Source organism: Falco peregrinus, chromosome 6, assembly GCF_023634155.1.
Source record: "Falco peregrinus isolate bFalPer1 chromosome 6, bFalPer1.pri, whole genome shotgun sequence".
In the NCBI taxonomy this organism is placed as follows: Eukaryota; Metazoa; Chordata; class Aves; order Falconiformes; family Falconidae; genus Falco; species Falco peregrinus.
Window position 1 is genome coordinate 11,102,227 of NC_073726.1, and position 15,290 is coordinate 11,117,516.

At 37.9% G+C, this 15,290-nt stretch overlaps 1 protein-coding gene across 5 annotated transcripts in view; it reads right to left on the reverse strand.

Annotated features, from left to right (window-relative positions):
- Positions 1-15,290, reverse strand: part of PTPRZ1 (protein tyrosine phosphatase receptor type Z1) — a 144,932-nt gene that overhangs the window by 41,840 nt on the left and 87,802 nt on the right. For all 5 annotated transcript variants that reach the window (XM_055809026.1, XM_027794004.2, XM_055809025.1 and 2 more), the window contains exons 9-11: positions 8,838-9,022; positions 7,959-8,085; positions 1,107-1,150 (exon numbers count right to left, since the gene is read on the reverse strand). In XM_055809026.1, the coding sequence (XP_055665001.1) occupies positions 1,107-1,150; positions 7,959-8,085; positions 8,838-9,022 (356 nt within the window). The remainder of the gene's footprint in view (positions 1-1,106; positions 1,151-7,958; positions 8,086-8,837; positions 9,023-15,290) is intronic.

Genomic DNA, 15,290 nt, shown 5'->3' on the forward strand with positions numbered 1-15,290 from the left:
TCCAAGGGCTAAATACCTAAAATGCCAGGACAGCAACACCTAGACTGTGTGTCGTCAAACCCGGACTGGACTGGACAGGCCCTTATTTCTGAAAATCTACTCTCTGTAGGGCAATGCCTACACTTTTAAACTTTCTTGGTTCAAGTAAAAATCAGGTGACATTCACTGGCACTCAGTTACTGTCCTGACAGACACAATATAATAATCTAGACATGCAGCTTACAGCGACAGAGAAGTGACTCTATATTGGTTACTCAGTGTCCACAAGTACAAGGGAGTGTAGACAGGCAAGCACAGACTATCTAACTAACAAGGACTTGCCACTTAGTGAGAATATTGTGGTCAGAGATCGAAACCATAAAATAAAAATTCTGAGGGACTACTTCATACAAATGTAGGTCTTACTGAAGGAACTGTCCATGTTGTCAAACAGGTATTAGAGACTGTAAAAACTTCACTATGGTAAGTTCAGCTCTCTCCTTGCTGGGACACCAGAAACATGGTTACCAAATAGGACGTCTGCAGAGGTTATCATAAAAACATCCAAAACTGTGTTATATTGTTAAGTCTTAACTTGAGTACAAGAAGTAAATGACCCGTGAAGAATTTTGGAATAACTGTTAAATTGAACCGATAGCACACTGGTAGCAGACGCACACGAATGTCACTCTTCAGCACAACTGCCTTCTTCCCTTACTTTAGTTTACTACATGCTAAGACCACCATAAACAAGCCCAAGTCAGATTTGTCTTTAAACAAACTGAAAAGCCTAACGCTGGGTGACGGCTTTGATTCTGCTAAATGAACAATTCTGTCAGACTTCACTCAGAGGTGACAGGAACTTGATGCCCCATTTTCAAAAATATTTAGACACATCCTGTGATATCTCTTACTTCTCCATGTATCTCCCGCCCCAGAGAACTAAATAGTGAGGCATCTCTAGAGTTATCTAGGGAGAAATATAGCTGAAAGAGAAGGCTGTATATGCACATACATAATACATTCAGTTGGTGACATAATTTTGTAAATCTTTACAGAATATCAACTCAATTTAGTTGAAATCTATGTATTTGAAATACTCTCTGAAAAATAAATGAATGCTATACCTCATATTCTTCAGTTTCATTCAGTTCAGGAATGAGGTCAGCCTCTATAAAACAAAAATACACACCATATCATCCAACATTTTAAACTCACAGAATTATTAATTCTGCAAGGACTCAATTGATTAGTTAATATGTTTATTGAGACCCAGTCTAGGACATCTTATAGGATTGTATTTAGAGAAGTGGCCGACCAGCTGGGTTGAGGACTAGCTCTAAGGGTAGCAATGCGTATCTGGACAGGACACATTCAGCCACAAGTCTTGCCGGGCTCTTATTTGATACTGCAGCATGTGTTAAATTTGCACTGAGGAGCCACATCCCGGCCAGGGACAACCAAGTTTATGAGGATGTTTTCTATGAGTACATACAATTCAATGCAAAAATCATGATAGAGAAAAAAGGTAAGTCTGGGAATCAACCATTTATCTACATTTAATCTGAAAGCTCCAAAGATACTCTTGTAAAATGATCTGTTCTACAATTTTCATAACAGCGAATTCCTCATTTGCGCACCCAGGCTTGGAGTTAGGTACCAACGCAACAGCCATGCCATCGCATCCAGCATGCAGCAGGCTGCCTGCCTCTGTCAGGGCAGACCAAAGAGACCTACCCTTCTTGGAGTCCAGTGCTTAAGGCCTTTTTCAAACTCCCACTCCACTTGATTTCGTGTAAGGACATGAACCCAGTTGTGCCACATCCCACAAAAAGTCCCTAGTAAACAGGTACTGGGTGCTCTGTGAAGAACTACTCTAAAGGCTTTTGAGGCCTCTGCACTTTTCCTAAATAACTAACAGCTGAAACAGGATCAAGGAACGAATCTCCTACAGCCCAGGTGAAAATCCTTTCTTTAAGTTTAGAGGTAGTCTCTCAGCTTTGCTCTCTCTTTTTGCTCCAATCCAAATCCAGTATTATACTTCTGATGGTGGTCAGCAAGAGAGGCTTCGAAGCAGGTTGCAAGAAACCTACAGACCTCCGGTAGGAACTGCCATAGGTCTCCTGTGATGAAATCTAATACTCCCTCCACAGCGCTAATGCATCTCACTGCTCCTTTGGCCCTCAGAAACGTCCGTTTCCTTTCTGAATCTTTCTAAGGCTTTCTCCGAATCAATGTTCTAGTGCTGTCTGTACACCAGTGATAGCACGTATTCTGAGGTATATTTGCACAAAGCGAAAATGCCAGTCTCTCAGCCTGAGGAGCAATTCTAACAACAGCATCACACAAAGCTCCATGTCTGCATTTCCTCCACAATTCTCAAATGAAGTTTCCTCTATACACTGGTATAAAGATGCCATCTTTATACTTCTCATCTCTGCAAAGTCAGATGGACATTTATGACTTAATTTGTATTTTCTTTGGTCTGTCCATATCTACCTTTCAAAACAAATTCAGACATGTATTATATGCAACATACACTAGATAAAGTTTATCAAACTAACAAGTTCATACAGTTTTTTTTGTAGGTTATAGCATGGAAACAAATTTTGACTAAACAATGCTGCACAAAATCTTCATAAATTATTCTTTTGTTACAAACATTTAGAAAATACCAAGCACTGAATTAACCTTTCATTAACAAGATAGAGAAAAATTATCTTACCTTTGAGTCCTGGAAGCCTAGGAGGCTCCGGGGCAGGGAGGGGAGGGGAGCAGAGGGGAGGAAGGGGTGGGGGAGATAATGATATTCCCTGGCTTCTCAATGACATAAATCAAATATTTAGACAGTAGTTTGAAAGTCTTCCCACAGTAGACCCATACCATGTATTACATACTCAACTGACTTCTCTAAAAATGTTTTTAACACGGAGAAATTCTAACTGTTCTTTCTGTGGTCACTATTCTTGAATTGAGCTTTAATCAGACTCAATCAGAAAAATAAAATGTGCTGATTGTGCTAGAGTATACAGTAGTGTATGTGGTCTCAAATTCCACCAGCAGAAAACTACAATTTCTTGCTGTTGTCTCCATGGAGAGGCATTAACATACATATCTATCTATCTATCTACCTGTCTATGTGTGTGAGTATATATATATATGAAATCTATATTAACAACACTAAATCTTCAGGCACTTCACAAACACTATTCAAATTTAGTTGGCCACAGAAAACGTATTTGTCAAAAGCATTAGAGACACACACTTACAGAAGTTCTGTTAATCCTGTTGCTGGTATTTTGACTTGATAGGAGATTACAGAAATCTGCTAACATCCCCCAAACAAGGAGAAGAACCACACCCTCCAAAAAACAACCCATTGATGTAGGTTGATGAACAAGCTTGTTTATTTTTTCTGGAACCACATATTAGTTATTCTATAGCTTACATTTTAAAATAAAATAATTAAATCATTAGTTAGAAAGTTTTGTAGAGGTCTTTTCATAGTCCATATTAATGACAGATGAAGAAATGAGAGAACAAAGACAAAAAAGGTAACTGTTTCCCTACATTTCTGTTCAATGCAAATCTTTAAAAAAATGTCTTAAAACAATCTGATTTGTTATTGTAGAACAACGTGAACAACATAAACTGTTTTCATTTCTGTACTGTCTTACGTAATAAATGGCATGGCAAGAACAAAAGTAAAGCTTGTTTCTTCTGATTAAATCAGTTTTCAGATTTCTACATTTATCAGTACAAAATTAGAAAAAAAGCATCCCCTAAATGAAACATTTAAGACATGCTTAGTGTTTTTTAGGACAAAAGTCACAAAGACAAATTACAAATTGCATAGTTAGTTCCTCACAAAGCATTGCTGACAGCATGAGCTGCCATGCAGGAGACAGTGTTTGAAAGCCATATCACAGCATGTTTTTTTTTATAAACACCAACTGAAGTCTACACAAAGGAAGATGAGAGGAGATATATATTCTTATTTTTCATTTCCTGTGTCAGCAAAAGCATGAAAGTAACACCGGCATTAACTACACAACAAACTACTTGCAGGACTTTCAGAGCTATACTGATGTTACCTAGAGAGTCAAAGCACACATTCAGATAGTTATTCAAAATCCAGTTCTAATAGCAAATGAAAAATTGGTAAAGAAAGCTTGGACTTTTATCAAAGCTGACTAAAACACTATGGTCATGATTCCCTTCATTTTCAGTGGACGTGGTGCAGCTACACATGTAGGGCATCCCATGACTTTTTCTAAAGGGTGACTAACTGGAAACACTTCTGATGTGCATACACACCGTATCACAAGATAAAAGACTGCCACTCTGCACAGTTTAGGAAAAGCCCAAAGAGCAGAGATCTCAACCACGATCATTTGGAAGGAAATGTCATCACAGAGTTCCTGAGGTTTCCATTAACTGAGGCAGAGAGCATCGCCTGAAAGAGGTCAGTCCTTCCTCTTACACAGCCCTGATGGGAACAAGGTGTAAACCTGGTCTGTGGATCACCTGGAACCCGCAGAGCTCTGACTAACCACATACTGGAGGCACTCAGGGAGGGTGGGAGAAGGCATGAGAAATGCTCTCTCTTGCAAGCATCTCAAAGGGAAAAGGCTAAAAAATTGGTCATGAGCTTTCTGAACACCGCACTTGTGTTGCACAGTGTACTGAATCTTCCCCCATTAAAAGTGGCCACACCAAGGGCAGAATTCTTACTGGAAAAGGGCACATCTAATGCTTCTGCATGACTTATGCCTCATGTCAGCTCTTAACGTGAAGATTAACTGATCTGGAGGTGACTGCAGTGAATTTCACCTTAATTAACTGGCTTACTCAGTAATTCTTGAAAATGAAAGTTTTAGCTTATGCTTTATGTGAGTCAATTTTATTTCATGTCTTCATGGTGAAGATAACTTTTCTTTCATAAATTCACAAGCAGGAGCTCCAAGAAATCACCTTTTGCCTCAAGATCTATAAAGCAGATCACAAAACCAATTTGATGTTATAGTTGTAACCATCAAGTTGTTCTGAACAAATCTTGCTCATTATATATCTACATTCTCATATCTCTGTTGTTCAATATTTGCAATATTAAAATATTAAATATGAAAATAATTGCAATATTTGCAACAGTTAATAAAGATGTAAATAATTAGTGAAAGTAAGTATGCAAATACTAGTATTAGAAATGAATGGAAGTTTTTTTCCTCCCTATTTTAAAATTGTATCCAGGATTAAGACAGCATCTATGAAACTTATTTATAGAGCAATGTACACCTACATGGGTAGGATTTTCCCCTGAAATTTCCTTATCCAGTGCTTTCAGATGTATCACTGTGGTAGTGTCAAAATAAAAGAACACAAAGTACATTTAATAACTTTGTGTCCATTTCAGATAGGAAGCATCCCAATGAAACAGTTTTTCTGAAACATGCAAAATTTTCATTTTGGTATTTAATTTTTATTTATAAAACTCTCCCTCTTTTAAATTTTATTTTAAAACTTAAAATATCCTTGAAACATTTCATTTGACCTGAAATAATCTTCTTCAATTTTGAAGCTTTTGGAAAACTACATGAAAAACCTTAGGTAGACCTGAAAGTATTAAAAATTTTCAAAACTTCCTGAAATTTGAAAAAAACCCTCAGGTGTTTGTACAGTTCTGATATGTAGATTATTTAACTCTCCTCTACAATACTTTATTTTAAAACAAGAAAACTCAGGATAAGAATATACTTATGTACATTAATTAGCTTTCACACAACGTTAAGGAAACATATTCAAATGCTGAAATGACAGAAAACACAAAAATACCATTTTCATAGTTATGTAACCTGTTCATATTTTGTATAGATATATCTTTGCATTGTTACGTCTCATAGGTATCCTTGCATTGTATTTTCTCATTTTTTTAACAGTAAGAAAAGTGTAAAAAAGCATAAGAATATCAGACCTTCACTCTGAAATGCTAAACATAACAATCTGATGGACCAAATTCTCTTGTCTGAGGATTCAAACCTCAGAGAAATTTCTGCTGATATACTGGAAGGTGAAAACGAGTTTTCCAGTATGTATTTCCAAACTATGGCCTTCACTCTTCCTTCTACTGAAATGAACGTAAAGCCACTGTTTTGCATGACTTCAGCAGAAATACAACAGGGATGCCGTAATCAGTGGCTGTACCTACACTGCTGGCCAGCTGCAGGCTGCCAAACGCCCCGTTGTCCCCTTGCTGAGTTTGCTCCCCAGCAGCATTTGCTGGCACCACTGGTGCACGGCGCAGAGCTGCTGGCCGTGCTGGCTCCATGGTTACCCAGTTCCAGTGCTCCTGTCTCCTTCCCTGCCTCCGCACTGACCTTTCCTTCCAAAGGGAGACATAGCACACAGCAGAGTGGTCTGCATCCCATCCTTACACCAGGGATACAACAGTAATAATAGGGCAGTTTATTCTATGGATATTACCTAGATTGGATTTTGTTTTGCAGTGTCTGTTTTCAGGGGTTTTAAAGCTGTGATGGCAGCACTGCACTGACTTGATTTGTTGAACTGTTGTTTACTAATGACAACACTACCCTGCTTATTTGTCATTCCATGTTGAAATGGATGTAGAGGTATGTAGATGAAGTGTCACCTGAGAAAATTCTTCAAACACAAAACCCGCAAGTTCAGGAAAGGGACTGGAGGAATATATTATCTAAGAGGTAGGTAAAGGATAAACAGAAAAGTGAAACATCAGGCAGGATGTCAGAACTTCATTGTGGACTTCTTAGGAAACTGAAGTGAAATAGGAAAATTCTGATAGATAGTGGCATAAGACTCCAAAAATGCATTCTTCTTAATGTTAAGAATTAAAAAATTAATGTTTGAAAGACAAGTTAAACATGTATTGAAAATTTGTATGTATTATACCTGAAGCTCCACCCCCTCCTCCAGACAAAAAGGCACTATTATAACCCTATTACCATTATGAGTTCATAACTCAGGCAGTACGGGAATCATAATCTTTCTCGCTGTAAAGGAATGTGGTTCCCTTGAAATGAAGAACTGACCTGTTTTCCCAAGTACGTCACAGCATTGCTAAGGACTTTGCTGTAGCTAAACAGACTTAATGAAGTGTAAAACTGAACTTACAGACTTAGTCCATAAATAAACAACAAGAATCCAGGCCCTTAGATAAAAAATGGTTGCTTGCATGATCAGAAAGCCTTTGTTTTTTTCCTATGACTAATTACAGGGTTCTTGATTTAAAACACAGCTCTTACTCACTTTGGTAAGAACTGGGTCTGATGCTAGAACTTCCACAGAATTTAAGGAATTATTAAAGGACAAGATCCAGCTTCATGCTATAGTTTCAAATTATTTCATGTTTACCAGCAGGCAGAAGAAGTAAATTTGGCTGTGAAATCAGTAAGATCTGTTTGTTAGGGCTTTTGATTTTTTGCAAGGCAGCATTAAGAAGCAAGGGAATTCCATCACCACAAGTTAAAATCAAACTCCAAGCAATCATAAGACATAAAATTTCAAAATCAATTGATATAGACTTGTAAGTCAAATATTGTGTTCGTATTAATTGTTTCCTTAATACTTTGGCTGTGTGGATTGATTTTGGGAGGATGCTTGAACCATAGAGAAATAATACCAAATATGGTTTTATTTCCCTATATTATATTGCTAAAAGATACACTTGTGAGATTTGAAATCAGGTAGGTGTTTTTCAGAATATTCAGTGTTAAAAAAAATTAACATGCAGCCTTTCATAGGTAATGTTGACAAGGAATAGAGAATTACATAATGTAAAATATCAGTAGCAAAGAACATGCTGAAGGTTAACTGCAGTGATTTTGAAATTTCTGTTTAGCATATTTTGATAGTTGTGCATTTTAACTGGTTTGCAAACAAACTACTTCTTCCAATGCAGATTTTCAGCTAAATGTGATCACTAAGCTCAAAAGACCACTTACCTGGGTCCTCTAAAGGCATATCAACAATGACTTGGTCACTGTATTTTCCGTATAGACCATTAGAGCAAACAGCAACTATCTGAAGAACATAACTTGTATTGGGCAGCAGATTATTTAGAATAGCCCCCTAAAAGAAAAACCATGTTTAATCATTTACTTGCAAATAAGTATCAAATATTTGGAAAAGTTATTTTTTCCATAACACATTTCTCATAAGAACTATAAAGCTAATTTCCTCTAGGATTCTAATGTATGCTTTTTATATTTTATTGTCCCAAATGTTTTTCAGTCGACTTAAAAAAATAAAGCTTGTCAATTTTTACATGGAGGATACCAAAGTATGTAATTATTTAATGCTGAACACTAGTTTAGGTAACATTATATCTGATAAGTTATGAGTCTTTAAAGAGGGTTAAAGGAACAGAACACATTAGTAAAATACCATGAAGCGGCTATCAGTAACTTAATATTTATAGCAGTGTAACTGTACTGAATCTTACTAGTCGCTTGTGTAGGTCATTCTTTCACATCAGTGAGCAATGAAGTACAGACCACTATTAACTGACTAAGGGTTTTATGGCTAAGGAACACTAAGACTGACATAGTCATAAACTTTTGGGGATAGTATAGGCAAACCAGAACAGCAATCTGCAAAAGCTTTCTCTCTTCTGTTCAAGAGAGGGTTTTTTTTATATTTTTAAAAATTGTCTTTGTGGCTTCACGACCAAAAAAATGAAGTAAAGCTTCTGTGAGCTGCAGTCAAAGAATATTATTTTTTTTTATTGAATCAGCTCCCAGCTACTGTTTAATCCCTTAAGTTCATTAACAGAGCGTTTTGCCATCACCCCTTTGTATGAAACTTGAAGAGTTTACAGTTACCAAGTCCTGATACCCATCTGTCAGAAACTCATGCTTAGTCTGGTCTTCTCCATCCAACTGTTGATAAAAGACAGCAAATCTCTCAATTGTGGTGTCATATACAACCCGAGGTCGTTCCCATGTAACAAGAAGACTAGTATAATTCTTTGGATCAGATTGAACATTTTCAGGTTCTGAGCTGCAAACTGGAAGACACAAGAGAGGACACAATATGATATTTATTAAACAGTACGAATGACTACTAAGATCTTGAACCATCACCTGAGAAAATCAGTGCAAGTCTTTCATGTACCTCATTTCAAGCTTTTCACTAAAATCTGAGATGTCATGCACTATGAACAGAACCAGTATTTTAACACTAGATTTTCAAAAGCAAGTTGATTTGAGGATTGAGTCCTTTCTCTCCCCTTTTTTACACCATATTTTGTGAAATATTAATATCTAGTTCCCAAGAAATAAAATATAAACCACAAAATATAATGACTCATATATATGTCCTGGGGATGAAAAATCTCTTATTACTCTGTCTTTACGGGTCTACCAGAGTAGCATTAGAAGAGCTGCATACTCTCTCACCAGCTAAAACAGACTGTAATCTATAGTAGGTTGGTTTTAAAAGTTAAAGGTAAAACTATCACACTTGAATTTCCTCTAAAGGATGTTTGAATCTTTTTATAGTACCTAAAGAAGAGACAAAAGGCAAACAGGGAGAGGCTAAGATATTATTAGGTTAGCAGGTAGTGATTTCATATTATTATATTTTAAAGCACCATCTCAACATCTGCTGAAGGTCTTAGCAGACCATTGCAGTCCTGGGCCCGGCTCATGCCCACCTTTGTGAGCCTGGAACCTGCACTCCAGAAGAAGCTTGGTCAGGCAGCTACTCTTGCATGTCTTCCAGCCTTTTCCCTCTAATACTCTTTTCATCTTACTCAAGTAAACTGCACGTTTTGATATTCATTAGATGTACAGATGTACTGATTATCAATGTGCTAGAAATTTATTGAGACTCTGACACTTGCTTTTTAAATTGCCCTAGTACCTGTCTGTGGCTTGAAAATAATGTACAAGGTCAAAGGTAGATGAACCTGTATGAAAAAATTACATGAGCAGAAAATGTAGATTATTTAGCTGAAGCTCACTGAAAAACAGCCAGTAAAAGTTGTGCTACATGGAAAAACACAAGCAACATCAAATACAGTTGCATCATTCATGGCTGGTTTGGATACGGGCTGACACCCCATTCTCCTTCCTTGCTTTGATCATCCCCTCTGCCGGTGGGGGAACCATGTCTTCAGGCACAGCACTGAAGAACAGAGATGACTGTCAGAAGTGTTCACTAACTTCTGGTTCCCAACTTCAGAGCACAGCAACTAGATTTGTTCTGATGTCTCAGAATGAGGGCCAGGGGTTCCTGACATTTCCTGTTCTAAATCCCTCATCTTATCTCTTTGAAACTGCATGGTTTTTGAACTTTGGTTGAAATGCTCCTGCCCTAGCTTTTGGGAAGTTCCTTTCTCATGTACAGAATCTCCTTTCATGTACGCTTTCATACGTACTGAAAAGGCATATCATTCAGTCTATTGCTTCATTTATTACCTCATTTCTACTGCTTTATTTAATCTATTAAACTTGTCAAAATCACTGATGAGAGTACATGGTTTACTTTGCCTCTTTCAACAATTTAATTAAAACTTACATACTAAAATTATTAGATGGATATATTTTACCCCAAAAATATTTAGCTTGGCTTTTGCACAAGTAATTAAATAATCATTCCCTATTTGGAATAAATGAGGAACCATATTTTTCAGATCTCAGAATCAGTTTAAAACGAAATTTGACTAACTAGCAGAAGCAAGCATGAAAACCTATCTATCTATCTAATTAAGAAAACAAGTATAGATTCTTTGGAGTTTTCTTGAAGGAAGCAAACAACAGGATACTACAACGCTTTTGGTGGACACTACTGTATTTTTGAAAGAAAGGAAAAAAAATATTTCCATTAACTTCGTAGTTTGCCACTTGAACAGAGGAGGGCACTCAAACCCCACAAAAAATATTTTGAAAAACAGTTACTTCCGTTTTGTACGCAGGTGGTGGGCCGTTTTGAGCAGCTCTGGTCTGAGCTAGTCAATAGAAAATAAGCCGAGATTTTTTTTTTTTTTAATGTGTGTGCGTGTGTGTGTGTGTGTGTGTGTGTGAGCTAATAGTAGAGGTAGCATTAGTCTGTGTAATTTAGTTGAATCCTGAAGCTTGCCAGGCTTTGCTTCTACTGTGCTTTATATCTGACCCACCATTTTATGCATTACACTGAATTCTTTTAATTGTTATAAAGGAAAGGCAAGTAATAAAAAAAATAAATCTCAAGTTGTGTACGTTTCATTCCATTACTAAAACTTGTAATTCCACTCAATTTCCACCAGAGGGCAAAAGAAAATCATTAGACCAGCAAAGACAATTCCCTTCTCAATTTTGAGCATTAAGGCAGATCAACAGAAACACCAATTTCATTTTTTTAAATTATTCTGCTCACTCTTCAGCTTTTTCTTTTGAAGGTGTTCAGAATAACTGTCCAAACGTTTTTTTCACAGTACAACTATCAAGCTTCTCCCTGTTCCAAACACTACAATCCTTTTTCCTCTCTCCCTCTTTTGTCTGTGAGTGAATTTGGCTCTGAAATCTCTGACTGTATTCAGACTAACTGAGTAGTATTATAAAAGTTTTATAGGTACAAGATTGGTGTCTCCAATATTACTTCTTTCAGTTTCATTTAGTTTTCTTTTCCAGATGGTTCTTTCAACTGTTTTTTTTTCCAAGAAAAGAGTTGTCTTCCCTTTTGTTCTCTTCCTTTTGATGTGTGGTCCTGTTCTTCTCAGCAGTAATCAACATTATTCCTACATGACAATCATCTGCACATTATTTCACCTCAATTCTTTCCCAAGCTGGTGTCTCTTGCCCTTCTGATACCTCTTCATCAGTCATCTTGCCTGTGCCGTTTCCTTTCCTTACTTGCCAGCTTTAGTAACACAGAGGTATTTTGCTCCTTCCTTTTCCCAGTTTTCCTCTCCAGAGACTGGGAAAAGCAAGGAAATCACGTAACAATCTGCTCTGATACTAACCTTTAGGAAATCTGGGCAAAGACACTGCAAGAAAGGGAGTTCTTGAGTCTGTTACTAGTCAGAAGTCACAGGATTTCATCTGGATTACAGGTCTCAAGAAGCAAAATACTATTCACAGGAAGTCAGAGACCTATTCCAGCCCCTGCTGGGCTTGAATTCAGGTTTCTGCTTTTCCCAGGTAAGTACTGAGCCGCTGGTTTTGCATATTCTATCATATCATATGACAATGCACCTATCTTTGCTTATTCCTCTGTGGAATAAAATGCTATGTGTATAACTTAGAACTTTTAAACTTAAACTGAGTTGCATCATCAGGAAGCACCAGGGTACATTAACTAAACCATTGTCAAAAACTGTCTGGGCTTTGATAAGAAGACCATTATAAGCTGTACAGATTTAGCTTATTCACACACACACACACACACACAAATTATTTAAGCTGGATTTAAGCTCCTCTGAACTTTATCGATAGAGTTGGAATAAAACTAGGTGTATTTCTGAGGCAGTACTGGATAACTTAGGGTTTTTTTTCCACATTTGTTGCTTTCTTTCTTCTACTTTTAATTAAATCTGGGTTTGAGATTTCTATCTTTTAAATCCAGAGCTTCAGCTGTGGAACCTGTGAAATCACTTCTCTTACGTTAAGATATTCAAGGGCTTTTCAGCTCCTTGGCACAGTGTGTGACACAAAGTAGTTCTTCAGTATTCCCAGTCTACTCTACCTCTGTGATGGAGATGGAGCAGCACAGTAGGTATGAGTGCTGGGGTGACCTTGGCTGGCCAGCAGATGCTCACCCACTCCCCCTCCTCAGCAGGACAGAGGAATTAAATAAGATGAAAAAGCTCATGGGTCAAGATAAAGACAAGGGGATCACTCACCAATCACCGTCACAAAACAAAAAAAGGCAAAACAGACTCAACTTGGGGAAATTAATTAGATTTATCACCAATTACAATAGAGAAGGATAGCGAAAAATAAAAACAAAACTACAAACACCTTCTCCTCACCCTTCCCTTCTTCTGAGGCTCAGCTTCACTCCTGACTCTTCCTCCTCCCCCCACTGCCACAAGCAGCACTGGGGGACGGGGAATGGGGCTTGTTGTCAGTTCATGATGTTTTGCCTCTGCCGCTCCTTCCTCCTCATACTGTCCTCCTGTTCCCCCACCAGTGTGTGGTCCCACCCGTGGGACACCATTCTGCATGCATTTCTCCAGTGTGGGTCCTTTCCACAGGGTACGGTACTTCAGGAAAAGACTGCTCCTGTGTGGGTCCCCCATGGGGTCACAGATCCTGCCAGAAAACTTGCCGCTGCGTGGGCTCCTCTCCACAGGCCATGGGTCCTGCCGGGAGCCTGCTCCTGTGTGGGCTCTCCAGCAGCTGCAGCAGGACAACCTGCTTCACCAATGTCTTCTCCACAGGCTGCTGGTGCCTGGAGCTCCTCCTCCGCCCTCTTTCTCTCACCTTGGTGTCACAGAGCTGTTCCTCACACTTTTTTCCCTCACTTCTCACTGCCATGCCGTGCTTTGCCCTTTCTTAACTTAGTTCTCCCCCACGCACCGTGGCTGTGGTGCCCAGTGGTGCCCTGAGGCGGGTGGGCTGGAACCGGCTGGAACCAGCCACCCCTCACAGAGGCGACCCCAGCCCTGCTGCCAGCGCCCAGCACGTTATGTATCCAGCACAAAAGGAAATGTCTTGAGAGACTCTGAGAATGGCTATAGCTAATTTACGTTGCTTGTGGTACGTGAGACGGTAAAGGCTTGAGTCCTTACCCCGGTCTTGCAAAAGAATGTAACTAAAATAACTGCTGAACTTTACACAGTTGTATTTTTCACAGGAAAACAGGTTGACAAGTGTTTTTTACCAATATGTAGTGTCAGTCTTGAATTTTGAGAACCCAGTGTTCTTCTTATCTTTACTAAATTGACAAAGATTAACAAGAATCTTGTTCCTGTACTTACTCACAGGGCACTACTAGAACCGTGGAGCAGGTGGGAACTGACGTAACGGGCCTGGCAGCTCCCATGGCGGTTCCCAGGTTTACAGGAATAAACAACGATTTCTATTATAAATGGATTTTCATGCCAGCTGAGGTTGGTGGGGATAAAGCGTTATAATTTCAAAAAGCTTTTAGAGTTGACTCCTCAGGTATGGCTGTAAGAATTAGCTATTTTAATCTTCTTCTTAAATACATACATACATATATGCATTAACACATATCACATAGGAAAATAATATGTATCACTAGGCCGGCTTGAAGAACAAAGTATCTACCTTGTCCTCAGTAGGGCATAGCTTGTACACCAAGAATGTTGAGGTTGTCACTATGTGAAAGTTTCTGACAATATATTGCTGAAATTACTTTACAATTGAATAGAAAGAGTTCTAGCCCTTCTAAGGAAACTTTGCTCTACTTAACAAATGCCATGTATTAATAACAGCAATAAATCAAGCACTTAATCCTACCACCTAATGAGAGTTTACACTCAGTTCAATAGGAGAAAATTCTAGGTTTCCCAATAAAAAAGATTATTTCAGTTATCTACTTAGGTAAGGCCCACCCTCGTCATTCTTCTTGCGTCATTTAAAGGGGTTTCAAAGATTATTTTTTCTCTGTTGACTGCAAGAACTTCGCAATATTAAACATGAAATATATGTTTATTTATTCTTGGGGACTGAGACACTAATGGTACAGTTTTTACATCTTGACATTTAAGTTTAATGATTCCTAGGGCTTTTCATTTACCTTCTCTTAAAATGGAGGTGTAACTATAAACGATCCCCTAACGTTCTACATTAAAAAAATCCTATAATTGCATTTGTGTGTGTATATATACATGCGTGGTCATAAATATGTATACATATGTGCACATGATATTGTTGCATTCACATAGTGCACATAAACATTAACAGAAATGTGAAATACATATACAGGAATATTTGAAATTTTAGTAATGCCTTTCTGTCTCTCCTTGTTTATGGCCAAACCAGAATTTTTAACCTATGCTTTGTTTCTTTAAATACCTAGTTTGGAATAAATAGTACATGTGTTTGCTGCCACAGTAACATGAGTTCAGGACACTTGTGTCCTCTGTAGGTTGAAACCCATTTGTTTGGTGTTATACAAGTCTATGCACATAGAAATTTTGTATGCTTTATACAACATATTTTATTATTACATGAAGAGGAAGAGCCTTCTAATTTTAAATGAAATAACAGTGCAGAAAAGTATCCTAGTATCTTTAGGCTAGACACTGTTTCCTTATGTGTATGGATATCAGACTCACAGAAAAGACAGAAAATTCACAGAATCTCTCTTTGATACAGTGCAAA